This window comes from Entelurus aequoreus, linkage group LG14 (genome assembly GCF_033978785.1).
Source record: "Entelurus aequoreus isolate RoL-2023_Sb linkage group LG14, RoL_Eaeq_v1.1, whole genome shotgun sequence".
In the NCBI taxonomy this organism is placed as follows: domain Eukaryota; kingdom Metazoa; phylum Chordata; class Actinopteri; order Syngnathiformes; family Syngnathidae; genus Entelurus; species Entelurus aequoreus.
In genome coordinates this window covers 44,535,766-44,562,339 of record NC_084744.1, presented here as the reverse complement: position 1 = coordinate 44,562,339, position 26,574 = coordinate 44,535,766, and the positions used below count along the sequence as shown (strand labels likewise).

Genomic DNA, 26,574 nt, shown 5'->3' with positions numbered 1-26,574 from the left:
TGGGCTTTTGTGGGTGAAAAAAAAGAATTGTTTCTTGACTTGGGCGTGACTTGAGTCCAGGGGGGGAAACTGGGTGACTGTCATTGACATGCTCTTATTTCTAAAAACATGTTTTGATAGTGCTCTATCTTGGACTTAGAGTCTTTTGCTGGGGGCGGGTGATCAAAAGAAAAATAATTCAGGAAAAAAAAATCTTGGTCTATGATGTCATCCTGGGGAAGCCGGGCAGGCTGCGGCCCATTTCCGCCCGGAGGGGGAGGAGCTTGCGGGAGCGCAGCGTGCTGTCCGCTCACCTTCCCTGACGTCCTCGGTCTGGAGCGGCGCTTCCGGGACAGGGATGACGTGCCAACGTCCCCGGGCCAAACGGAGCTGATCGGCACCAGTTTGCCAGTCGGACCCCACATGAGATCCCTGCGCTCCATGGGGGAATGGCGAAGTGTCTCGGCTTCCATGGCGCGCAGGACCTCCCACGTTCCTTCGTCCAATCTTGCGGTAGAACTCTTCTGCTGGCGACATCTGTCATGACTTGGTCTATGGCGTGATTTGTTCTCCCGTGGTGCAAATGAATTGGACCATACGTGGCGTGCAGGTGAGGACATGTTTAATATTTTAACTCAAAAAAAGGTACAAACAAAAAGCGCTCACAGCGGAGGTAAAAACTTGACTATGACAAAACAAAAGACTTGCACAAGGGCACAAAAACTATTAAACAAAAACTTACTTGGCATGAGAAGATCAGCATGGACTATAGAAAAACGATGATAACATGAGCAGAGCATAAATGTGTGGAGAAGATGAATGTGATGTCGCCAGGACGAACAACAGAAACAGACAGATTTAAATAGTGACGTGATCAGTGAAAACAGGTGCGTGATTTGAAACGTGAAACAGGTGCGTGACAAGACAGGTGAAAACTAATGGGTGACCATGGAAACCAAACCAAACAAGGAAGTGCAACCAGGAACTAAAAAGAGTCCAAAAAACAAACACATGGCCAAAAGAAAAACATGAACAGACATGCCAAATATAACCCTTTTAAAACATATTCCTACTGACCTCTATCAAGCTCACACAATCATTGATAGCAAGTCCGCAAGGTTAAATAGTTGCCATCTATCGATTGTGACGATCTCCCCCTCTTCAAATATGGTGGCGTATGTGCTAAACCACTCACACACTGTGCCGCTGTATGCTAAAACATGCTAAGGAATGTTAAAATGTTTACAAAAAAACATTGAAGTTGGCACGTTGTGTAAATCTTTAAAAAAAAAAACAGAATACAATGATTTGCAAATACATTTCAACCTATATTCAATTGAATAGACTGCAAAGACAAGATACTTAACGTTCAAACTGGAAAACGTTAGTTTTTGCAAATATTAGCTCATTTTGAATTTGATGCTTGCAACATGTTTCAAAAAAGCAACACATGTTGCCATCCAAGCAACGTTATCATGGACGCCCCTGCTTATTTCAGCAAGACAATGGCAAGCCACGTGTTACAACAGCGTGGCTTCATAGTAAAAGAGTGCGGGTACTAGACTGGCCTGCCTGTAGTCCAGACCTGTCTCCCATTGAAAATGTGTGGTACATTATGAAGCCTAAAATACCACAACGGAGACCCTGGACTGTTGAACAACTTAAGCTGAACATCAAGCAAGAATGGGAAAGAATTCCACCTGAAAAGCTTAAAAAATGTGTCTCCTCAGTTCCCAAATGTTTACTGAGTGTTGTTAAAAGGAAAGGCCATGTAAGACAGTGGTAAAAATGCCCCTGTGACAACTTTTTTACAATGTATTGCTGCCATTAAATTCTAAAAATTTGCAAAAAAAAATTTGGTTTCTCAGTTCAAACATTAAATATCTTGTCTTTGCAGTCTATTCAATTGAATAAAGTTGAAAAGGATTTGCAAATCATTGTATTGTGTTTTTATTTACTGTCAGAATAATTGTATGTAAGTTATCACACAACTTGTTTGCTTTGAGTTAAGGATTCCCTGCGGCCTGTGGTTACGATCCACTGGTGCTTACAAATCTGTCTTTGATCTTATCAAGCAAAAGGCAGACAGCTTGTAAACCTCTACTGTGTGCGATGGAATGCGCCGTAGAGGTGTCGGCTTCTCAGATCTTGGACAGCCACAGGAAGGACCTTATCAGGACCCGAAATCTACAAGCAGAGAAGGGGCAAACCTGACACCGCTCCAAGCACCTTTTTGTTTGAACTAATTATGACCCAGTGCAGCAGCTGTTTATGACCCCTCCCCTTAGAAGCAGCTGCAGCTATGTAATCAGGAAATGCCCAAATAAATGAGGCGTGTGGAGCTTGTTCCTCAGAGCGGCGGGGTGACACTGTACGAGGGTGCAGGTCGACGCGCTCTCCTCATGAGCTAAATTGAATCCTGTCTCTGTTTGATTCCTTGCTTCTTGTCTTGTTTAATAGATAGTTCGGTGTTTGAACCTGACATTTACGAATTACACAACGTGCCAACTTCATTGGTTTTGGGTTTTGTACCTAAGACGTTGCCTGTACAGTTCATTACCGTTCATAACTTTTTTATAAAGGCAATAGTTTGACATTCTAATTTACAAACAAATCAGTGTTTTAGACTAGATTTGTGTTCAACCTTGCAAATGGAAAGTGTGTCTTATGAATGACAAGGATAAGGATATACAGGTAAATAAGGATATACAGCTAAATGTTGACATAAGGTATGTTGCTTCACACCCAGCGCTTACCTTTTCTCTGAGGCGAATGCAGATGTCCTGCTGGTGTTGACGGTCTCTCTGGAGCTCCAGCTCCTCCTGGTAGGCATCCCTTGCTTCCTGCAGGGTGGCGAGTGCTTTCGCCAGTAGCTCTTCCTCGTCCTGCTGCCACTGCTGGGTCAGGACCTTTATGTGCGTCTGGGTGAAGCGTTGCCTGGCCCCGAGACGCTCATGTTCCATCTGGAAGAACATGGTGGAGAATGGCGATGCTGTTGTTCCACAAAGGCTTTCAGACCGCGATCTCTTAAACACTAAAAAGGTACATACATTTTGAACGTAAGTTACGTGCTTGTGTTAATATACCTCACCAGGGGCCTGGTGCTTAAGGATGCAAACCCTTTTACAGCAACACTACAAGATATACAGTCCACAATAAAGGCAGTGGGACCAAAGGGAAACGCTTTTCTCCGATTGAGTTTTGCCGGTGTATAAGGTAGTCGTCGCTCTTCTCTCCTGGCTGTGAAATGTCCTGAAGGAAAGCAGCTCTTTTCTGTGTGAGGGCTGCCACAAGCTATTTATCATTGTGTCATGGCTCGCTTTGGCTGCATCACTTGACTGCTCCAATGGAACACAGGGAATGATATTCATCTCTGGGCTAATAGCGACTAACTGATGGTGGGAAAGCATTATACGGCTCACTGGTTTTACTGAAAATAAGTGAACAGACAGGCCTGCCAATGGAGCACCGGAGGCGGTGAAGCAAATCGTGTTTATTAATGTATAAAAGTGTCAAATTTGCAGAGGATCCACCCTTTGTCCTTAATTTTTATGCCACTCTCTCACTCACTATCACTATGATATTGGGGTTTGACACGGACCAAGCATGCATGCATGCATTCTGGCCAAAAATGTTCAATTAGACTAGCAGTGAGTTCAAACCCCAGCCGAGTCATACCAAAGACTATAAAAATGGGACCCATTACCTCCCTGCTTGGGAGGTAATGGGTCAAGGGTTGGAATTGGGGGTTAAATCATCAGAAATGATTCCCGGGTGCGGCCACCGCTGTTGCCCACTGCTCCCCTCACCTCCCAGGGGGTGATCAAGGGTGATGGGTCAAATGCAGAGAATAATTTCGCCACACCTAGTGTGTGTGTGACAATCATTGGTACTTTAAATTTAACTTAACATATGTGTTTATCTACTTGTTATGCTCCATTCCAGACAACATGAAAGTTGAACATTTTTGACCGTCCATCCATCCATCCATCCATCCATCCATCAATCCATCCATTTTCTACCCTCTCGGGGTCGTGGGGGACGCTGGAGACTATCCCAGCTGCACTCGGGCGGAAGTCGGGGTACACCCTGGACAAGTCGCCACCTCATCGCAGGGCCAACACACATAGACGGACAACATTCACACACTAGGGCAGGGGTAGGGAACCTGTGGCTCTGGAGCTAGATGTGGCTCTTTTGATGACTGCATCTGGCTCTCAGATAAATCTTAGCTGACATTGCTTAACACGATAATTAATGAATAATTCCGCTAGTAATCACAGTGTTAAAAATAACGTTCAAAATATAAAACATTCTTATGCATTCTAATCCATCCATCCGTTTTCTAGCGCACCTGTTCAAGAAGTCGCATTAATGGTAAGAAGTATTTTTTTTAATTATTGGTTAGCTTCAGAATAACAATGTTAATAAAAAGAAAGAAGATACTTATTATACTCCAAAAATGTTGGTCTTACTTAAAAATGCACGCATTTAGTTGTATTCTATGTTAAAAAATAGTATATGGCTCTCACGGAAATACATTTTAAAATATTTGGCTTTCATGGCTCTCTCAGCCAAAAAGGTTCCCGACCCCTGCACTAGGGTCAATTTAGTTTTGTCAATCAACCTATCCAGACAACAGCTTCCTTAAGATCCAAAATTCCCCTAAAACTTTAAGTCCTGCCTTCATGGACTAATCTGTCAAACCACGACAAATTACTGGGTGTACTAGATACTGCCATTAAACTGCTTCTGCACAGGATTTAGAATGTGCACATCACTGTTTTGTTTTGTATGAAATGTCTTATTCAAGGCTACTAAAACAAGGTTAGATCCCTTGTAGGGACTGCTCACAGTCCAATTATCTAATCACAAACAAAGCTTTTCACAGCCGCCAGGCATGTTTTTTCTCATCAATTGACTAGAACGTTTTGTTTTTTTGACACTGAACTTTTCTGTACTTACTTAAAGGGGACCTGCGATAATTTTAATCTACATTTAACATTTCCTTATGGTCAAGATCACTCAGACTTTGGTACGTCTACCATTAGTGGTACATGCATGTTAAATAAAACCTCTCTTGTTTTTATTGAATATTTAGGCCTACTAAGCTACTGTATTTTAATGTTGGTCATTACGGTGGTACTTGGAGAGCCAAGTGTTTTCTGAGGTGGTACTTGGTGGAAAAAAGTTTGAGAACCAGTGGTCTAGATAATATGTATTGGATATGCTTTGTTGTTAAAGGCCTACTGAAACTGTGGATAATGCATATGTTTAAGAGCTATTTCTTTATTCATAATCAGGTTTGAATCAGCTCATTTTTTCCCTTTCTTTTACTCTGTATACTAGTTTCTCTTTGTCTTCAGATTGCCTGGTTAGATAGGGTCGTAAACCATCAGGAATGTGAACACAACCCCCAAGTCTCTCTTCTTATCAGTGTTGGGAGGAGGGGGGAGGGGAAATGGGGGCTTTCTTTGGGTGAAAAGAGTTGCTTTTGGCTGTGGAAGGCCAGATCAACTTGGGCTGCGCATTTGTATGTGTTGTTCGAGGCTGGTCTCATTATTGCCAAAGCTTTGACAATAAAATTACAAAATACCTATTCTGTGCTTGGTGGTACGTTTGAGTTCAGTTGATATGTCATTAAGAAACTTGGGACTGACCAGCGTTTTACATCCCACTTGGAGGAACATCTGGTCAAACGCAACAATTTGGGGGCTCGTCCGGGATGACACGCTGACAATTGGACCTTCTCTTGCAATCTTCTGGACAGACTCACATGGCCAAAACATAATTCAAGGTAAGCAGAACCTTTCTTTTTAGATAAAATCTGCATTAGGAGTCTGCCCAGAAGTCTGTAAGTTAAACACTGCTTTGTACCCCAGACACAGAATGGTGATTTTGATAGATTGATTGCATTTTTGCAGAGCCTGCCATTGCATTAAAATTGTAAATAAGTGGTCAACTCACGTCATTGTGTCTCGATTACCGTGACGGGCAGTTTCATTGACGAGTGAACTAATAGTTGGGTGTGGCTCACCCTGGGTAGTTGGTCGCCGCCTAAAAGAGTAACGGGTTGGATGCCCATCATATGGTACAGTAAATACTCCCCGGTTGTGAGATCCCTGTTGACATTTTTATGTGCACACAAATTAAGGATGGGTCGGAGGCCATTTGTAAAATACAATAAATACTCCCTGGTTGCGAGTTCCCTACGGCATTAACGTGTGCGTTAAAATTAAGAAACGTACGGGAGGAGGCCCTTCTGTACCATATGATAAATTCCACGGCTGGAGGCCATTTGTAATAAATACAATAAAGATTCCCCGGTTGTGAGGTCCCGGCGACACTTTAGTGTGCGCTAAAATTAAGGAAAAATAGACACAATGGCCAAGGAGTGTGACAGAAAAGAATGTGATGACGGCTGGGGAAAATGTGATGAATCATTACTGTTTAATAATCCATTGAATGCACTGTTGTCGACAATGGAATTAGCAGGTAAAGTTTAAAAAAAAAAAAAAAAAAAAAAAAAAAAAAAAAAAAAAAAAAAAAAAAAAAAAAAAGAAAAAAAGAAAAGAAAAGAGAACGTTCCTTGAAAGGGTTAAGAGGGAGTTTACAATACTCGAAAAGTTGTGAACTCAAACGTCTGGTAAAATAAAAAATAAAATAAAAAAGTAACTGGAAGTTTTATGGTAAAGTGAAACGCAGAGAGAGTGCTTACGTGTGCGTGGGTGTGTGTGCGTAGGGCTGTAGGCACTTGCTTGTGTGTGCGTGTGTGCTTACACGTGCATGTGTGTGTGTGTGCGCGCGCTGGTGAAAATGGTCAAGAGAAAAAAAGAGCAGGGTTGGTGCTCGAGAATTTAAGAGTTTAGCGTATGATAAAAGTAAACGGGGATTACGTGGAAAAACGAAATGCAGCAAAAGAACCGATGATTAATGAGACAAATAGGACAGACTAGACTGATTGGTGTTTTGCCTGCCGCGCATGCGCAAGACAATTCAAACGACCCGCCCAGACTCTGACTAGGCCACCGCCTCCTACTCCAGTGAGAAGGAGAGAGAGAGAAAAAGAGAGCAGGTGAAGGAAGATTGAGGGAGAAGAGGATGGTTTGAGAAAATATGGGAAAAGGATGTTTATAACCTTACGTTATGTGAATGGTTTCTAGGAGAACAGAAAATAGAAACATTGTGTGAAGTGTAAGGAAGAGATGGATACAGGATGTTGTTTGTAAAGGAAAACGAAAGTGAAGAAAAGATGAGAAAGTGACAAATGAAGGTATTCGTAAATGGTATGCTGTTGATTGTGGTTAGCTGCAAGTTTGTTTATTTGTTTGTTTGTTTAGTTGTTTGAGTGAAATGGGAAGAAATCAATAGGAGACTTTAGAAGCATTTTGTATCGTTGTGTTTCCACACAAGATGGCAAAAATACAGAACAACAAGTAGGATTAATGGCTGAATCTTCGACCTCACCGATAACACCATACGTTACAAACATAGCTACTGCTATGCGCAGTCTCTTTCCTCAAGATGAGGATGATAAGGCTAATGACAGAGCAGCAAGGAAGCAACTCCTTAATTTACAGATCGCTGAAAATAAAAGGTTAAAAGAACCAAAAGGTCAAAGATCAGCTAGGATATATTCAGCAGTGGGTGACCTTGCTTTTGAGTTCCAACAGGTGGAGGAAAGAATCCTCAACAGACGTGCGACCAGACGGTTGGACTCGGGTGGTGGACAACACGATGCTTCAAAGCCAGTCCGGGGTGGAAACTGTTTCGGCTGTGACCAGCCTGGTCACTGGAGTCGTGAACATTTTCGAACGGGAAAGGTTCCGTAGTGCCAACAAACGAACACAAAAGCGTGGCAAAGGACGCCCACCGCAGGAGCCCCAGCAGGAGATACAGACTGGCCCCCTGCTGGACATGAGTGTCAACGACAATGTTATCAGTTCGTGATTGACACTGGCGCCACCCATTCGATTCTGAATGCAGAGGTACCAAAGAAACTGTGTGCTTCCTCTTTAAAGGTCGAAGGCTTCGCTGGGGTCACAAGGTTACCTGTCACCAAACCACTTCCGGTTCAGATTGCTGGACCTCCTTTACAGACTGTACCCTGACATTCAAATCGCACAGAAGGAACATTCCTGGTGTTACCTGACGGCTTAACCACCAAGCTGCGACACCACTACCAAGGCTCCTACCACAGCCTGAAACAACAGGAATGGCTGACATCCAACTGCTCTAACAGTGAAAACCCTGACTGGCTGAGATGCTTCCGTGTGTTCTGCCACCCGACTCGCCATATGTTATGATCACCAGTTAGACACTCATACCAGGAGACCTTTGACTCCTTTGTATATTTATATATGTTGGAACTCATGGTGTGGTTGCTCATGTTGACCTATCTTTGCAACAGCTAGCATGATATAAGATGGACACAATTGATGTCCCACATTGTTCCCTTGCTCTCTGTCTCGCCTACAAAACCAGAGAACTTAGGTGCAATGATAAGACACGGCGTAGCTGCCAAACATTACACCGACACCCAAATACCACATTTTCAATTGTTTAGGTTTAGCACATAGTTGTGTTAAACACATAACTATGGGCTGCACTTTAGACACCTGTAGGCTACGAGGAGCTAGCAGCTACACAAAGTTGCCATGGCAGAAGTCTGATAGAAAGTATTCAGTAACAAACGTGTCCGCATCATTCAAATTTCTACAACATGAGCTTGACTTAATGAATTATTGAGGCCACCAGGTGTGGTAAAATTTCAAAATACTATTGATAAAGCATCCGCCATCCGGGTAGTATTTTTCTAGTATTTGTGACAATATAAAATATAAGCATATTTAGTGGAGTTTGAGTTATTTGTGATATTGCTAAGGGGTCCCCTACCCTAACAACACCCCCCAGTGGACCACAGAGGCTAAAGAGACTATCATTGACCTCAAACATGACCTGTCCTCCGCTACTTGACTATTAGCTGACCTTTTTCTTAGATGTTTCTGAAAGTGATAGTATGACTAACAGAGTCTTTTTTTTTCAGAAACAGAAGGGGGTGAGTGAGGGTGGATACAGACTCCTTGGAACAAAATCGACAATCATCCGACTCTGACACATTCCATAGTTTTAACGTTTTTACCGTGGGTAAGAAGTTATAACTAATTTTAATTTGAAAATAACGATTTTACACATCGATAGTAGTTTAGTAGATCAAATTTAGAATATGGAGGAGGTCAGGGTGAATCATGTATAGTCTTTGATTTCACTGATATGATCAATACGGTACAAGGGAAAGGTACGTACTGACTTGTGTTGACAATCACAGTGGTTGGCCGGAAGCAACAACAGCCTCAAAAGAGGATGCAACATCAGTAATTAAATGACTTGTGAATGACCTAGTACCCCGACATGGTTTCCCCAAAAAGATTAGGTCAGACAACGGCAACCATTTAAAAAAAAAACAAAAAACCTCACTTAGCCTTGGTCGAAAAGGCTTTCGGACTAGAACACAGGTTTGGGGTACCATCCTGAGTCCCAAGGTAAGGTTGAAAGGATGGACCAGAACATTAAAAACTAATTGGCTAAAATCTGTGCACAGACCAAATTTAATTGGATTGACATGTTGCAATTAGCGTTAATGATCATTCGAAGGTCCGTGAATAAAACTGTTTTACCGCCCTTTGAGTTTTTTCACCCTATGAGCTGCATACAGGTCAGCCATTCACAGGACCAGCAGCCGCCATGGAAGGAGGACTCAGCGTAAAACCAAAATGGTATTTTACACAAAAAAAATGCAGAATTTGTGTGCCAGTTCTTCTGTACAGATACGAGGATGACAGCCCGCCACTCCAGATTCCCTTCCGGCCGCTGAGAGGGTCAAGATCAAGGTCATCAAACGCAAGTGGACGGAGCCCAGGTGGTCCCTTCAAGGTCGTGGAACGGACGTCTCACGCCCTTCGACTAGCTGGAAAAGGGGACACCTGGTACCACCTCTCCCTCTACACTCCTGCTGAAGAACCTGACAGATTACCAGCGGATGTCATTGCTGACATCGCCACTACATCTGCCCCACTCGACCCCCAGCAGCGCCTTTTGAGCCTGAGGCAGCTGAAGAAGAACGGGAGCAGAAAACGACTCATTTTTAGTGTCATAGAAGAGCGAGGCTTTAATTACACACACATAATCCTACAGCCCAGAAGACGACGCTGAGAGAGAGATTTTGTACCTATATTACTCTTTTTAACTTCTATATTGTATATCCTTATTTGAGACCAGCCTTTATACTCGAAGTTATCCAATTTCTCTTGCTTGTTTTCAGCATAACTATCTGTGTCGTTATATTAAGTGAAAAGTTTGATGTTTATCCCCGTTTCGTTACCTGAATTACTCTGATTTTGATAGACGAAAAGCAGGATGTCACACCCGGTAGTGTTCCCTGACGGACTGGTGCTTGGGCGTGTTCTACTGTCTTTGTGTCTCAGTTCTTCCTTCCTGACGACAGTGACTGACAAGTGTCTAAGAACAAACAGCGGACTTTAAATAGACTGGGTCAAAGAGGATAGCAAGACTTATTTTTTGACCTATGCAGTGTGATTAATTACGGGGGACACAATAGCTATTACCGTGGTAATAACCTCTATATTTGTTACGACTCAACCCTGAACCATTGGTGTCGGATGCAGACAACATACTCTGGTAAGTTGTGCCAAGTCCCTTTTATGTTGGTTTGGGGGTTGAACAGGCTGGTACGGACCCTAAAGGGATTATTAAAATTAATATCCTTGAGAGGGCATTAACTACCTTTGCCCCCTCTGTAGCACCTAAAGTACCACCCCACCTTGGTGGTGTTTCAAAGGCTCTCACATCTGTGCGTGCTAATGACATCACCACCGAAGGCCTGGTAACTTTGACCTTAGGAGCGGGTACAGGTAAACCTGTGGCTCAGGTGGATGCCAAAACCTGGGTGACTGTGTTGCTTGTTCCGCTGGACGTCCTTTTCCCCACACTTACCCCGCTCCTTTTAAGTTGACTGACATAAATGGCTCAAACTGTCTTATTTCCTTGTTCTCTGAACCCACGCCACCAGGGTGCGATTTGTTGGCTAGTGTGTACCCTCCTGTTGACAATTCCACCCGACTTCTTCCATTTGTGGCCCAAAAGCTGAATTACACGTGTTTTCAATTCAAAGGACCCTCTTCGTCCCCCAACAAATTGGGTGACATTAACCCTTCCTGGTGCACCACACTGATAGATGGCTCAAGGATAGGCCCTTGGGCACGAGCTGACTTATTCTGGTATTGTGGGGAGCACAGATTGTACATTAGAATCCCAAAGTTATCCGTAGGGCTTTGTGCTATGGTTAGACTGGTGACCCCACTCACCCTAGTGGGTACCAAATTAACTCCCCTTGTAACTCCTGTCTCAGCGGCCTCTCTAACTTCTCGCCGACGCCGCTATGTTTTATCTCGAAGGAGTGTAAAGGGCTCCTTTGATCTGATGAGAAACCCTGATGGTGTTTACTTTGATGCAATTGGACAACCAAGAGGGGTCCCCTCACAACACAAATTGTGGTGTGAATCCTGTGCAGGTTTCGAGAACCTTCCTATCATTGGTGCTATTTTCCCTGTGACTGCTACTAAAAATGTAGAACGCATTAACTATGTTTTTTATAATCTGTTGAGACTGACCAACCTGACTCGTGACGCCGTTGAGGGACTTGCTGAACAACTTGCCCCGACCTCCCTCATGGCCATCCAGAACCGCATAGCCCTTGACCGCATCCTAGCCAAGGAAGAAGGTGTGTGTGTGCAATGTTTGGTGACCAATGCTGTACCTTCCTTCCTAACAATGCTGCCCCCGTTGGCTCGGTCCAGAGCGCCTTAGAAGGCCTCAGAGCCTAAGAACTTACTGAAGTTTCCGGTGTCTCTGACCCCTTTAAAGATTGGCTTCATAACACCTTTGGCAGGTGGTCTGACCTAATTAAGTCGGCCCTGGTCTCCATTGGAGTTTTCTTGGCCGTCATAACCTCATGCGGATGCTTTATTGCCCCTTGTGCTAGGTCTCTATGCACCCGCATCATTGTTAGAGCTGTCAAAGGTCAACCCCACCCTGGTTCTGGGCTTGCTATGTCACTGAAGGGGGTCAAGCATAGTGGTGACTTTCAGGGACCGTTAGGTTCCTTCCCTGACAATGACGACATTGACGTTGACTCCCTCCTTCTCTCTCCCATGTAACTATGGTTTGATTGTTTATCGATAGCTTGCTCGAAAACTACAGCACCTACTTTAATGTGGGGCGTGCTTTAGAGGTGTTGCTCTCGTAGGAGAGATCTTTTGGATAAGATCTGAAGGGGGATTGTGGATAATGCATATGTTTAAGAGCTATTTCTTTATTCATAATCAGGTTTGAATCAGCTCATTTTTTCCCTTTCTTTTACTCTGTATACTAGTTTCTCTTTGTCTTCAGATTGCCTGGTTAGATAGGGTCGTAAACCATCAGGAATGTGAACACAACCCCCAAGTCTCTCTTCTTATCAGTGTTGGGAGGAGGGGGGAGGGGAAATGGGGGCTTTCTTTGGGTGAAAAGAGTTGCTTTTGGCTGTGGAAGGCCAGATCAACTTGGGCTGCGCATTTGTATGTGTTGTTCGAGGCTGGTCTCATTATTGCCAAAGCTTTGACAATAAAATTACAAAATACCTATTCTGTGCTTGGTGGTACGTTTGAGTTCAGTTGATATGTCATTAAGAAACTTGGGACTGACCAGCGTTTTACATCCCACTTGGAGGAACATCTGGTCAAACGCAACAAAACCCACTACTACCGACCACGCAGTCTGATAGTTTATATATCAATGATAAAATCTTAACATTGCAACACATGCCAATACGGCCGGGTTAACTTATAAAGTGCAATTTTAAATTACCCGCTAAACTTCCGGTTGAAATAGTCTATGTATGATGATGTATGCGTGTGACGTCAATCGTTGAAACGGAAGTATGCGGTCACATTGAATCCTATACAAAAAACTCTGTTTTCATCTCAAAATTCCACAGTATTCTGGACATCTGTGTTGGTGAATCTTTTGCAATTTGTTTAATGAACAATGAAGACTGCAAAGAAGAAAGTTGTAGGTGGGATCGGTGTATTAGCGGCGGACTACAGCAACACAACCAGGAGGACTTTGAGGTGGATAGCAGACGCGCTAGCCGCCGAACTCACCTTAACTTCCTCCGTCTCCGGGCCGCCGACCGCATCTGTGATCGGGTGAAGTCCTTCGTCGCACCGTCGATCGCTGGAACGCAGGTGAGCACGGGTGTTGATGAGCAGATGAGGGCTGGCTGGCGTAGGTGGATAGCTAATGTTTTTAGCATAGCTCTGTGAGGTCCGGTTGCTAAGTTAGCTTCAATAGCGTCGTTAGCAACAGCATTGTTAACCTTCGCCAGGCTGGAAAGCATTAACCGTGTAGTTACAGGTCCATGGTTTAATAGTATTGTTGATTTTCTATCTCTCCTTCCAGTCGAGGGGTTTATTTATTTTGTTTCTATATGCAGTTAAGCACGATGCTATCACGTTAGCTCCTTAGCTAAAGTGTTTCGCCGATGTATTGTCGTGGAGATAAAAGTCACTGTGAATGTCCATTTCGCATTCTCGACTCTCATTTTCAAGAGCATATAGTATCTGAGGTGGTTTAAAATACAAATCCGTGATCCACAATAGAAAAAGGAGAGAGTGTGGAATCCAATGAGCCAGCTTGTACCTAAGTTACGGTCAGAGCGAAAAAAGATAGGTCTTGCACTGCATTCTAGTCCTTCACTTTAACGTTCCTCATCCACAAATCTTTCATCCTCGCTCAAATTAATGGGGTAATCGTCGTTTTCTCTCGGTCCGAATCGCTCTAGCTGCTGTTGTAAACAATGGGGAAATGTGAGGAGCCTTTCAACCGTTGACGTCACGCTACTTCCCGTACAGGCAAGGCTTTTTTTTTTATCAGCAACCAAAAGTTGCAACTTTATCCTCGATGTTCTCTACTAAATCCTTTTAGCAAAAATATGGCAATATCGCGAAATGATCAAGTATGACACATAGAATGGATCTGCTATCCCCGTTTAAATTTAAAAAAATCATTTCAGTAGGCCTTTAAAGTTGCTCCACAATATCTTTTATAACACGTTATTTGAATCTCTGTCTGTAAAATCTGGGTGTTCCCAGATTGCTAATTACACCACGCCCCACCCTCTCCAAAAGTACAATAATGTATCTTTTGAAAATGTTCACTCTTAAATATGTCTTGAGGTTGTCACCGCAATTCTTTTCCCCAGGCATGGTCAAAAATAAACTTCATAAAAATTACAGTAGGAAGGGGATTCATATGGCCTCATTCGTTGCGGTTTACCTGACACATGAAACAAGGGGAATTGCCAGACGGCAGTAAAGTGTTGAATATGGGTATCTTAAAATGTGTTTTGTGGCAATTCCAACTTTGACCACAGCTTTACTTGCTATGTAGAGTGGCACTTTCCATCAGCTTCAGCTGACCGCATTGCAAGATCCACCCAGGAATGGGGCCATATAAATCCCTTCCCTACAGTATATAGATTCACCCGGTCACAAAATTAGGGATACCCTGCGTACTCGGCGATCGATTCAGACTCTGCATAAAAACAGCTGCTTTTATCTGCATTAATGTCACTGCAAGTTGCACGTTGTTATAATAAGATGCCAAGATTAGATGAAATTAATACTTTGTTGCCTGTTTTTGTTTCCTCTCAATTATAAGCAAAAGTGGAGAATCTCCTTAATGTCTCATGTTTACTTAAAGTCCAAATAATCTACCTTGCTACCATGAATTGCTTAACGTGGAACCCGACTAAAACAAGTTGATAAACTCATTCGGGTGTTACCATTTAGTGGTCAATTGTACGGAATATGTACTGTACTGTGTAAACTGTACTGTTTCATATAATGTATTCTCTTCCTTTGCAATCTACTAATAAAAGTTTCAATCAATCAATCAATGCTGGGATGTTACGAGGTAGCCAAACTGCAAAACCCCGCAAACAGAGGCATCCAAAACTTCAAGCTCATACCAAAATGCGTGAACCTTATGATTTGACTCTGTCATTTTTTTACTTTAACATTGTTTTTTGTTGTGTCCAACATTGTAACAACAACAACAACAACATTTATCTTCGGTCCCCTTTAAGAGTTTAATTAAACTGCAGAACGTTATTGATCAATAATCTTGCTGGTCTTACCTATGAATAGACAAATAAATAAACTTAAGAAGGCATTAAATGATCGTTATGGAGTGTCCCAACAATGAGCTATGTACGGCTTAATGGGTATAATCCCCTTTCTGACACCCGATGTCTCAGGAGACCTATTTTTTAAACGTATGCGGTTCAAAGATACAATGTTTGCTATGATGTAACACAGCTATCTGCCATCAGTAGAAACTGAATCATTCTCACATGACCCAAAACCAACTGCGCCAATTCATAAAGGTAATCATAGCTAAATAGCAGTACCACTTTTCCTGAGGGGAGAGGTATTAATTTCTTCAAGGAGGATGATGAACCTGCTGACTAACAGGGGCACACCGTCTATCAAAAACGTATGAATGTGTCCACCACAACAATGTTGCTCATTTATAAAGTGATACCTCACTCAAACTGCACCAACATTCATTCTGTGTCTCTATGAATAGTGACCATACGACCAGGGCTTATAAAATGGCTCCCCTGATACACTCAGACAAGACGGTTAGTTTCACTCCCGACATGGAACATTATGAGAGAATTACTCTGAGACCCTGCCAGTGCTCTGTCATGAGGGCACAACTAAGAGCGTTTGAAGATAATGGATCATGGCGAGTCCAATCGGGCAAAAGAAGAGCTCCACTCACCTTCGACATCATTTAGATGTGAGGATGAGCTAAAAAGTCATGCTTTCAGTCTGTCAAATGTTCCATCCATCTGTTTGCTACCGCTTGTCCTTCTTGGGTGACGGGGGTGCTGGAGCCTATTCCAGCTGCATTCGGGCGGAAGGCTGCGTACTAGTGTTGTCCCGATACCATTATTTTGGTACCAGTACCAAAATTATTTCGATACTTTTCAATATTTTCTAAATAAAGGACCACAAAAAATTGCATTATTGGCTTTATTTTAACAAAAAATCTTAGGGTACATTAAACATGTTTATTATTGCAAGTTTGTCCTTAAATAAAATAGTGAACATACAAGACAACTTGTCTTTTAGTAGTAAGTAAGCAAACAAAGGCTCCTAATTTAGCTGCTGACATATGCAGTAACATATTGTGTCATTTTCCATTCTATTATTTTGTCAACATTATTAAGGACACGTGGTAGAAAATGAATTATTAATCTACTTGTTCATTTACTGTTAATATCTGCTTACTTTCTCTTTTAACATGTTCTATCTACACTTCTGTTAAAATGTATCAATCACTTATTCTTCTGTTGTTTGATACTTTACATTAGTTTTGGATGATACCACAAATTTGGGTATCGATCCAATACCAAGTAGTTAACGGATCATACATGCAGGATCATACATTGGTCATATTCAAAGTCGTCATGTGTCCAGGGACATATGTCCTGAGTTCATAAACATAATATAGATTAAAAAAAAAACGAAAGATGTTGTGATGCCAAAAAATATTGACGTAATCATAGTAGTATCGACTAGATACGCTACTGTACTTGGTATCATTACAGTGGAGGTTAGGTGTAGATCCACCGGTACTTTTCAGAGGCGGTATCATACCGAATATGATTCATTAGTATCGCGGTACTATACTAATACCGGTATACCGTACAACCCTACTAGGTACCAGTCGACAGCTCAATCATTAGCATATTAATTCAATTGAGATATTTTGATTGACAGCACAGTTTTAATTACCTCAAGATGTGTTAACCGATCATTTTTCATTTCATTTGAACAGAGCATTCTATTTGAAAATATTCCACTTGTTCTGGGCTCATTTTTGTCAAGTATTTCAAATTGCTCTGAGTTCACTGCAGCTACAGGACCCTCATTTAAGGGGCAGGTAAAATAATGTTTACATTTGTGAGCCATAGATTGACTCTTCTATATGCAAGCCATTTACACAATGATTTATAGCTAAAAACAGCTAATACAGTCAAATTTGGGTTTACTTTCAACAGGGTAAATGTAATTTCATTCCCCCGCAGCTTTCCTCAGGCTTAATGATCACAGCTTTAAATGTAGCACCCAGCTCAGTGTGACGTGAGGAGGTCTCTGGGTGTGGGTGAGGGAGGAGAGAAGGTGCTGACCGTTGTCATGGCGATGCTAAAGCAGTGATGTAAGCAACGTGTGCACTACCCTGTGACATCCTGCAGCATGCAGGGATAAATGTACATTTTAAAACACACTCACTGACCACAATATTAAGTGCGCCTGCTTAATGTAATGAGATGTTATTTATACCCCGTCTTTAAAAATGATTCCTTTGTAAAGTTAACACTGTCCGAGAGGATTTAATGTGAGTGTGTGTTTATTATTGTGATTTTTTGAAGAAACTGTGTTTCTAATATTTTGCCATGTGTCATGCAGCTAAAAAATCAAAACATCTTTTTTTCCCCATTAGATTATGCAAGTGTACCAAATATTAAGGCTGTGTAGTATGCATGAAATAATAATATACCAGCCTCCCTTCAGAGAACATAACACGGCCCAGTCTCCCCTATTCTCCAAAAACTCTCTCAGAAAATCCTTTTGGTTTCTATTTTTGTCCCCTCAAGACTTCTTGGGAGACTCACCTTACACCTTGAAACCGCTGTTCTACTAATCCTTGTTTCTCTCTGCAATGAAATTAATTACGTTGTATAATTAAGTACTGACCAGGTCATGTTTTGTTTTCTCCGGGAAGAGTTTTTGAAGCATATGAATGCACAGTGCCCGGTTGTTGGGGATTTCTTGAGTGTACTGGGATAAGGTGAAATGGAAGCGTAGGTGGTCATCCGGACACCAACCACAAAATCTGGAAAAGGTACAAGCCATAGACCGTAATGAAAATAGTCACTGGAACACACATCACATCAATATGCACTTAGATTTTCGTTAAAAAAACATGTCCATCATACCTGTCCGTTTTTTTCAGGTGTTCTTGAAGACTATTTAGCCGACTGTGGTATATTTCTGACAATGAATGGAAGGCCTGGATTAAAGACTCCTTTAGCTCAGGATAAGGACAGTCTGATTCCAAAACTTCAGTCGGGATGTTGTCTTTATTGACCAAATTATCGAAATTTGGCATAAATTTCTGCAGGGGACAGTGATGATGTTGGACACTTGTAGCAAGTCATGAGAACATGGGTGGTGACAATTGAGAAAAGTACCTCTAAACCCAGGCCTGTGATTTCCTCTTCTAAGTCACAGTACTCCTCTTGAAGTTTCGCAGTTATAATATCTTGCTGGTCTTTCACAAAATTGACCTGTTATTAAACCAATACGTTCATTTTAGGCAATGTTTTTTTACAAAGCAAGGTGGAAATGTATAAAGATACAAAAAAAAATACAGGATGAGGAGGTTTCGCACACCAGTGCCAAATATAAAACAAAAAGCATACTCAAAAACTTGACATTTAATTTCAAATAAAACAATACGGCAAAAATCAATGTTATTGTCTCAACTATGAACCACATACTGCGCGATCCCACTTATGAAACCATCTAAAATACAACTTTTAGGAGTGGTAACCCCCATCTGCATTTAAAACGCAACTAATCAACATGCACGATTTGAACGCTAGTCTATTGACTGGAAAATGCTGTACAATGTGCAGGTCACTGAAAAGTTACTATGTGGCATATTGGGTTGGGCATCAAGCATCGATAGTACCTGGGTCTTGCATTCCGATTCTTACGGAATTACCCACATTTTTTAACGTTGATTCCGATTTTCGATCCTCTGTGAAATAGCTTTCACAGAGTCTAGCAGCTCATACACCGTGTGGAGCCGCTCAATAATCCTCCAGTGTGGAAAATAAAATGCAGGTCTTCAAAACGAAAGTGAAACTTTTGTGAAAGCGTACCTCTGTGACAACAAAAACTTCAAGTTTAAGTGTGAAATATTGATATTTATACACTGCCTGAAAATAGCCTTGTGAGAAATTCATAGTACACTTTTGACCCTGCCTCTTAAAATAATTGGAATCGAGAATCGTTGTGTTCCGGAAACAAAATAAGGAACTAGAATCGGAACTGCAATCGTCCAAATTTAAACAATGCCCAACAATACTAAAAAACTTTGTTACTTTTCATCATCTGGGTACGGTACAGATGCCTTCATGGGGAACTCTAAGGAGTACCGTATTTTTCGGACTATAAGTCGCAGTTTTTTTCATAGTTTGGCCGGGGGTGCGACTTATACTCAGGAGCGACTTATGTGTGAAATTATTAACACATTGCCATAAATTATAAAATAATATTATTTAGCTCATTCACGTAAGAGACTAGACATATAAGATTTCATGGGATTTAGGGATTAGGAGTGACGGATTGTTTGGTAAAGGTATAGCATGTTCTATATGTTATAGTTATTTGAATGACTCTTACCATAATATGTTACGTTAACATACCAGGCACGTTCTCAGTTGGTTATTTATGCCTCATGTAACGTACACTTATTCAGCCTGTTGTTCACTATTCTTTATTTATTTTAAATTGCCTTTCAAATGTCTATTCTTGGTTTGGGGTTTTATCAAAAAAAATTCCCCCAAAAATGCAACTTATACTCCAGTGCGACTTATATACTGTATATTTTTTTTCCTTCTTTATTATGCATTTTCGGCAGGTACGACTTATACTCCGATGCGTCTTATACTCCGAAAAATACGGTAGTAACCTTAGCTTAAATTGAAACCTGCGTTTATTGGGTTGATACACTAGCACACTGTAGTGCTCACATGCCTCTTTTACGTAACAAATACCTGATGTTGCACTTGTTCCAAATTTGACGGAGTGGGGTTGAGCTGCCGTTCTTGGTCTTGTTCTTGATCCAGCCTGAAGCACAGGTCGCCCTTCAGCTGATAAAGTGGCTCCACGGTGCCCATTACAAATGCTTTCCGATCCCTCTCCAGGAACACCTCTTAAACACAAAACAGACTTTGAATGTTGGGCTGACATTACAAAAAGGCAGAATGATGTTCAGTCGCAACAAATTTGTGGTTTACCGTAATCTTTAAGTGAAAAGATGGCAGTGTCTTCTATGCCAAATGGCCTGACATTTTCAATAAAATCGTGCAACTCATTCTCAGTCTTCACCCTAAGGATAAAACAACATAATTTATGTATTGTTAGTACTCGTAAGAACATAGTCTGAGATTTTTATTTGTTTTTTTGGGCACATTGCACAACATTTTTGCTCTAAATTTAAGATTTTCAAGCATTAAAATGTTTAAAAGAACTTCAAATGTCAATACTGCAGTAGTATTTGTCACGGCACGGGTGCACGTCTGTGCGCATTCGTCTGTGCGCATTCATCTGTGCGCGGCGCTGGGCGCACCTCCAAGAGCGTGCCTGGCACGCGCGCCACTCCGGCTGCATTCAATCTTCAGCAATCAACGCACCTGTCGCTGATAAGAGGACCTGCCTTCTTAAGCCAGCGCAACCTGCTATCCTGCGCCAGAACATAGCTACCTGTTCCTGTACAGTAAGCCAAAATTCTACAAGCTATATGCATATTCTCTCTCTGTGTTTCTCCCCCTCTGTGTTGATTGGTCTTGTGTCCCCCTTGTCGTCTTCCAGCAACCTACCTCTGTTCCCACGTTACGAGCTGTGTGTCTCGTCTCCCTGTGTTCCCCTCTGGTTCTCTGGCCGCCCCTTTTGGATCTCGACCTCCCGCCTGGAAACGGACTTTGACGCCTCTCTATTGCCTCTGACTTCCTGCCTGCTCGCGGACCTCCGAGTCATCCTTGCCCCTCTTTGGACTTCCGCCTTTTGCTCAACACTACTGGTAACGCTCAACATTTAATTCCCACACATAGTCGCACACCATACACATATTTGGGTTATTTACACACTTCATTTATTATTTATATATATTATATAGATATAAATAAACATAGAGTTAAACGACGTCCCTGCTGTCTGTGCCGTCTTCTTCCTCTGTACAAACCGTAACAGTATTCTTCTCAAAATGAGACCAAACCAATCAGAACATGCTGTTTGGTATTGTGGCCACTGATTGGCTTAGCCTCAGTCAGCATTACTATATTGAATTAAAAAAGAAAAAGGTGACTAAAGGTTGTTATTTCGGGTCTAGAAGGCTCTCATAATATAAAAACTGAATTTAAAAAGTAGTAAACATTTTCTAATTCTAGCTATGAATATATTTGATTTTAATGATTCCTACTTTAACAGCAATAAATTAGGAATTGCTGTATTTTTGAAATACCCACGGGAGAGGAACCTCTAAAAACAAAAACCCTTATTGCCGATTCAGAATTAGACCAACAGATTCAGCCCTCTATAGTTGCACCAGACTCGCAAGATATCTCTCAAGACGTCGGCATCTTGTACAATAACTAATTTTTGCAAGCATCAAAGGATTAATCCTGCATGTTTTTCTTTGGCTTCATGTAGCTTTTATGTTATTTGTTATTTTTCATAAACGCAACCAGCTTCAACTACAGAAAAACACGAGGAGAATAAACAAAAACAATGGAGACTTTGATGTATGCACACGACCACCATGTTATAGTGTAGTACAGTTAAAAAAGGTTTCATGACCGAGACAGTTTACTACTGTAAAGGTTAATTCCATTTTGCATTCCTACGACAAAAATGTTTCCAAATTTAAAAACACTTTGAGACACCTGTGTTTACCAATGTCAAAATAGCCCTGTAATACACTATATTGCCAAAAGTATTTGGCCACCCATGCAAATGATCAGAATCAGGTGTCCTAATCACTTGGTCCGGCCACAGGTGTATACAATCAAGCACTTAGGCATGGAGACTGTTTCTACAAACATTTGTGAAAGAATGGGCCGCTCTCAAGAGCTCAGTGATTTCCAGCGTGGAACTGTCATAGGATGCCCCCTGTGCAACAAATCCAGTCGTGAAATTTCCTTGCTCCTGAATATTCCAAAGTCAACTGTCGGCTTTATTATAAGAAAATGGAAGAGTTTGGGAACAACAGCAACTCAGCCACCAAGTGGTAGGCCACGTAAACTGACAGAGAGGGGTCAGCGAAGGAATTATGATGTGGGGTTGTTTTTCAGGAGTTGGGCTTGGCCCATTAGTTCCAGTGAAAGGAACTTTGAATGCTCCAGGATACCAAAAAATGTTGGACAATTCCATCCTCCCAACCTTGTGGGAACAGTTTGGAGCGGGCCCCTTCCCCTTCCAATATGACTGTGCACCAGTGCACAAAGCAAGGTCCATAAAGACATGGATTACAGAGTCTGGTGTGGATTAACTTGACTGCCCTGCACAGAGTCCTGACCTGAACCCGATAGAACACCTTTGGGATGAATTACAACGGAGACTGAGAGCCAGGCCTTCTCGACCAACATCAGTGTGTGACCTCACCAATGCGCTTTTGGAAGAATGGTGGAAAATCCCTATAAAAACACTCAGCGCAACCTTGTGGACAGCCTTCCCAGAAGAGTTGAAGCTGTAATAGCGACAAAAGGTGGACCCACATCATATTAAACCCTATCGGTTAGGAATGGGATGGCACTTCAAGTTCATATGTGAGTCAAGGCAGGTGGCCAAAAATGTTTGGCAATATAGTGTATGTCGCATTCCCTTAAACCAGGGGTCCCCAAACTACGGATCCGGCCCCCCAGCATCCAAAATCCGGCCCAAGGGAAGTCCCAAGTAAAAAAAAAAATTGTTTTTATTTTTTTCATCTTTCCTTTCTAATCCATTTTCTACCGTTTGTTACTCTCGGTGTCTCCCAGCCGCTCAGGCCAATCATACAATTAACATCAATGTTAATTTATGTTAAATGACAAAACGGATTATAAAGACAATGTATATACGTATATATATATATATATATATATATATAGCCCAAGCTCCCGGCCAAATTTTTTCAACCCAACGCGGCCCCCGAGTCAAAAAGTTTGGGGACCCCTGCCTTAAAACTGCAAAGTGTGTCATTTGTTCTGCAAATACAGACTAAGGATGACTTTATGGATGTTGGACACATCATTTGCGAGGCTATTTTCATTTGCTAGTGGGTGCATTAAATTGGGGGCACGATGCCTCAATACTGCGGCTCGTATTATTACTTGAAAACAGGCAACCAGTGAATAAAGTCACCACAAATACATGCATTTTTAACAAGGTAGCTTTGGTATCTGAGAATAATTATACTAAATATAGATCAATGCGTCACACACATCCACATATGACTGCTCATTATGGAGTCCTGTTGCCTGTGTACATCATTAACCTTGGGTGGCTTACACATGACATTACTGCACCTCGGGACAAGTGCTGCTTTTCTCACTTCACAAGGCACTGAATTGTTTTCCTTATTTAATGTATTAACCATTATCACTACAGTGTTATAAAGCTTCGTTGCACTCTTTCTTTTCCACTAAAGCTCCTAAATCACTGTCATCATTGGTAGTCAATACGCTAGAATCTTCCTACATTTTGCTTCAATTACTCCAGTCCTGTCGCTTACGGTTGATATTTTTTCGCCCATTTTTCCACCCTATTTTTGTCAGACTGATCCCCTGTCTGCGCACAATGGGGCTTAAGTGGGAAACTGTTAAGTGTAATAGCACAGTCAGACAAACTGCAGCAGATAATGACTGGGCGTATTAGGGTTCTCTTACTCGGCTTTTTGCAGCCTGGGGCACTCTTTGCTCCACACCTGCCTGTGTTGGCGTAATATGTCACACTCCTTAATTTCCTTGGCCACACATCGGGTCCTCTTCACCTATAAGAGAAAGATTAATACACAGCAAGATTAAACACGGCTATGGAACTGCAGTATGGACCGGAAAATATGGAGAGGTCGCTCTTACCCGCACTTAATATATGACATGAATTATGTCTGAAGATAATTTTCTTTGGGTCAAATCATTATGTGGTTTAATTAATAATGCACTGAAACTCACTCATTAATGTATGCCATTTGAAAAGCATTACAGCTGTGTTCAATTACCCACCACATTTTCTAACCTAATGTACCATGCCTCCAATCCAGGTTAGTGTTAGGCTTTGGTGTCAGAAGTGGGATCATGCATATCGAGATTCATGAAATTAAATATTGCTTACAAAATGTTTAATGTGCATGAGTCATATAATCATGGAGTAAAGGCTGGATGAATATAAATGTTTGTTTAATTAAATTATAATTTATTTCACAGCTCTGTCATTGCAGTAATTTATTTGCCTGTATCAGATAATTGGACATTAAGGTTTCACGCAATTAAACAAGCAATTTCATACCCTAAAGTAACACTTAATGGTGTTAACCTATGACATCTGTGGTCATTTATAGTTTTTTTTACTACACAGTTTAAAAAAATTATATATCCTAAAATGCAGTGGTTCTTAAACATTTTTCACCAAGTACCACCTCAGAAAACACTTGTCTAAGTACCACAACAATGACCAACATTAAAATACGGTAGCGTAGTAGGCCTAAGTATTCCTTAATAAAAGGCAGAGGTTTTATTTAACAAGTATATTTAACATTTTGGCCACTGTAACATTACACACAGTTTGAACTGTAACAGTGTTTGAATATAGGAAAATACAACACTATTTCATTGAATATAGGAAAATACAACACTATTTCAATCAAGTGATTCTCTCGTGTACCACTAGATGGAGCAAGGACAAGTTCCTACATTTGTCTATAAGTATATTACTACATAGATAGATAGATAGCTAGATAGATAGCTAGATAGATAGATAGATAGATAGATAGATAGATAGATAGATAGATAGATAGATAGATAGATAGATAGATAGATAGATAGATAGATAGATAGATAGATAGATAGATAGATAGATAGATAGATAGATAGATAGATAGTACTTTATTGATTCCTTAATCAATATTGTACTGATATGTGCTTCTTTTTTTTAGCTAACTGAGTGTTTAGTTAAAAAAAAAAATTTTTAAAGTTAAGCTGAAATCAGGCTGAAGTTAAGGTGTAAATTAAAAAAATAATAATACAAATGTTGTCAAAGTGCTACCCTAAAGTATTCTGGGGTCTTCTAGGAAAGGCCCACCTCATCCAATACAAGCACTTAGGACATTGTATGCACATATAGTACACAATACGTTGCACAGTATTTCACTAGTAATTGAAAATGTGAAAATGGGTAAAAAATGTGACATACATTTAAAGGCCTACTGAAATAAACAATTTTTTTATTTAAACGGGGATAGCAGATCCATTCTATGTGTCATACTTGATCATTTCGCGATATTGCGATATTTTTGCTGAAAGGATTTAGTAGAGAACATCGACGATAAAGTTAGCAACTTTTGGTCTCTGATTAAAAAAAGCCTTGCCCCTACCGGAAGTAGCGTGACGTCACCGGAGGAAGGGCTGCTCACATTTTCCTATTGTTTTCAATGCAGCGAGAGAGATTCGGACCGAGAAAGCGACAATTACCCCATTAATTTGAGCGAGGATGAAAGATTTGTGGATGAGGAACGTGAAAGTGAAGGACTAGCGTGCAGTGCAGGACGTATCTTTTTTCGCTCTGACCGTAACTTAGGTACACGGGTTCATTGGATTCCACACTCTCTCCTTTTTCTATTGTGGATCACGGATTTGTATTTCAAACCACCTCGGATACTATATCCTCTTGTAAATGAGAGTCGAGAATGCGAAATGGACATTCGCAGTGACTTTTATCTCCACGACAATACATCGGTGAAGCACTTAGCTACCGAGCTAACGTGATAGCATCGGGCTTAACTGCATATAGAAACAAAACAAATAAGCCCCTGACTGGAAGGATAGACAGAAGATCAACAATACTACCAAACTCTGGATATGTAACTACACGGTTAATGCTTTCCAGCTTGGCGAAGCTTAGCAATGCTGTTGCTAACGACGCCATTGAAGCTAACTTAGCTACGGAACCTCGACAGAGCTATGCTAAAAACATTAGCTCTGCACCTACGCCAGCTCTCATCTGCTCATCACGACCCGTGCTCACCTTCCGTTCCAGCGATCGACGGTACGACGAAGGAATTCACCCGATCACCGATGCGGTCGGCGGCCCGGAGACGGAGGAAGTCAAGGTGAGGTCAGCGGCTAGCGCGTCTGCTATCCATCTCAAAGTCCTCCTGGTTGTGTTGCTGTAGTTCGCCGCTAATACACCAATCCCACCTACAACTTTCTTCTTTGCAGTCTCCATTGTTCATTAAACAAATTGCAAAAGATTCACCAACACAGATGTCCAGAATACCGTGGAATTTTGCGATGAAAACAGAGCTTTTTGTATTGGATTCAATGGGCTCCAAATACTTCCGCTTCAACCGTTGACGTCACGCGCAAACGTCATCATATCGAAACGTGTTCAGCTGGAAGTTTGCCGGGAAATTTAAAATTGC

The 26,574-nt window shown here is 41.5% G+C and overlaps 1 protein-coding gene across 4 annotated transcripts in view; it reads right to left on the bottom strand.

Moving 5' to 3' along the window:
* The window catches only part of LOC133665405 (coiled-coil domain-containing protein 148-like), a 76,151-nt gene that overhangs the window by 42,028 nt on the left and 7,549 nt on the right, over nt 1-26,574 (bottom strand). For all 4 annotated transcript variants that reach the window (XM_062070693.1, XM_062070695.1, XM_062070696.1 and 1 more), the window contains 7 exons: nt 23,825-23,928; nt 20,201-20,292; nt 19,958-20,115; nt 18,365-18,460; nt 18,110-18,288; nt 17,868-18,006; nt 2,736-2,942 (listed from right to left, as the gene is read on the bottom strand). In XM_062070693.1, the coding sequence (XP_061926677.1) occupies nt 2,736-2,942; nt 17,868-18,006; nt 18,110-18,288; nt 18,365-18,460; nt 19,958-20,115; nt 20,201-20,292; nt 23,825-23,928 (975 nt within the window). The remainder of the gene's footprint in view (nt 1-2,735; nt 2,943-17,867; nt 18,007-18,109; nt 18,289-18,364; nt 18,461-19,957; nt 20,116-20,200; nt 20,293-23,824; nt 23,929-26,574) is intronic.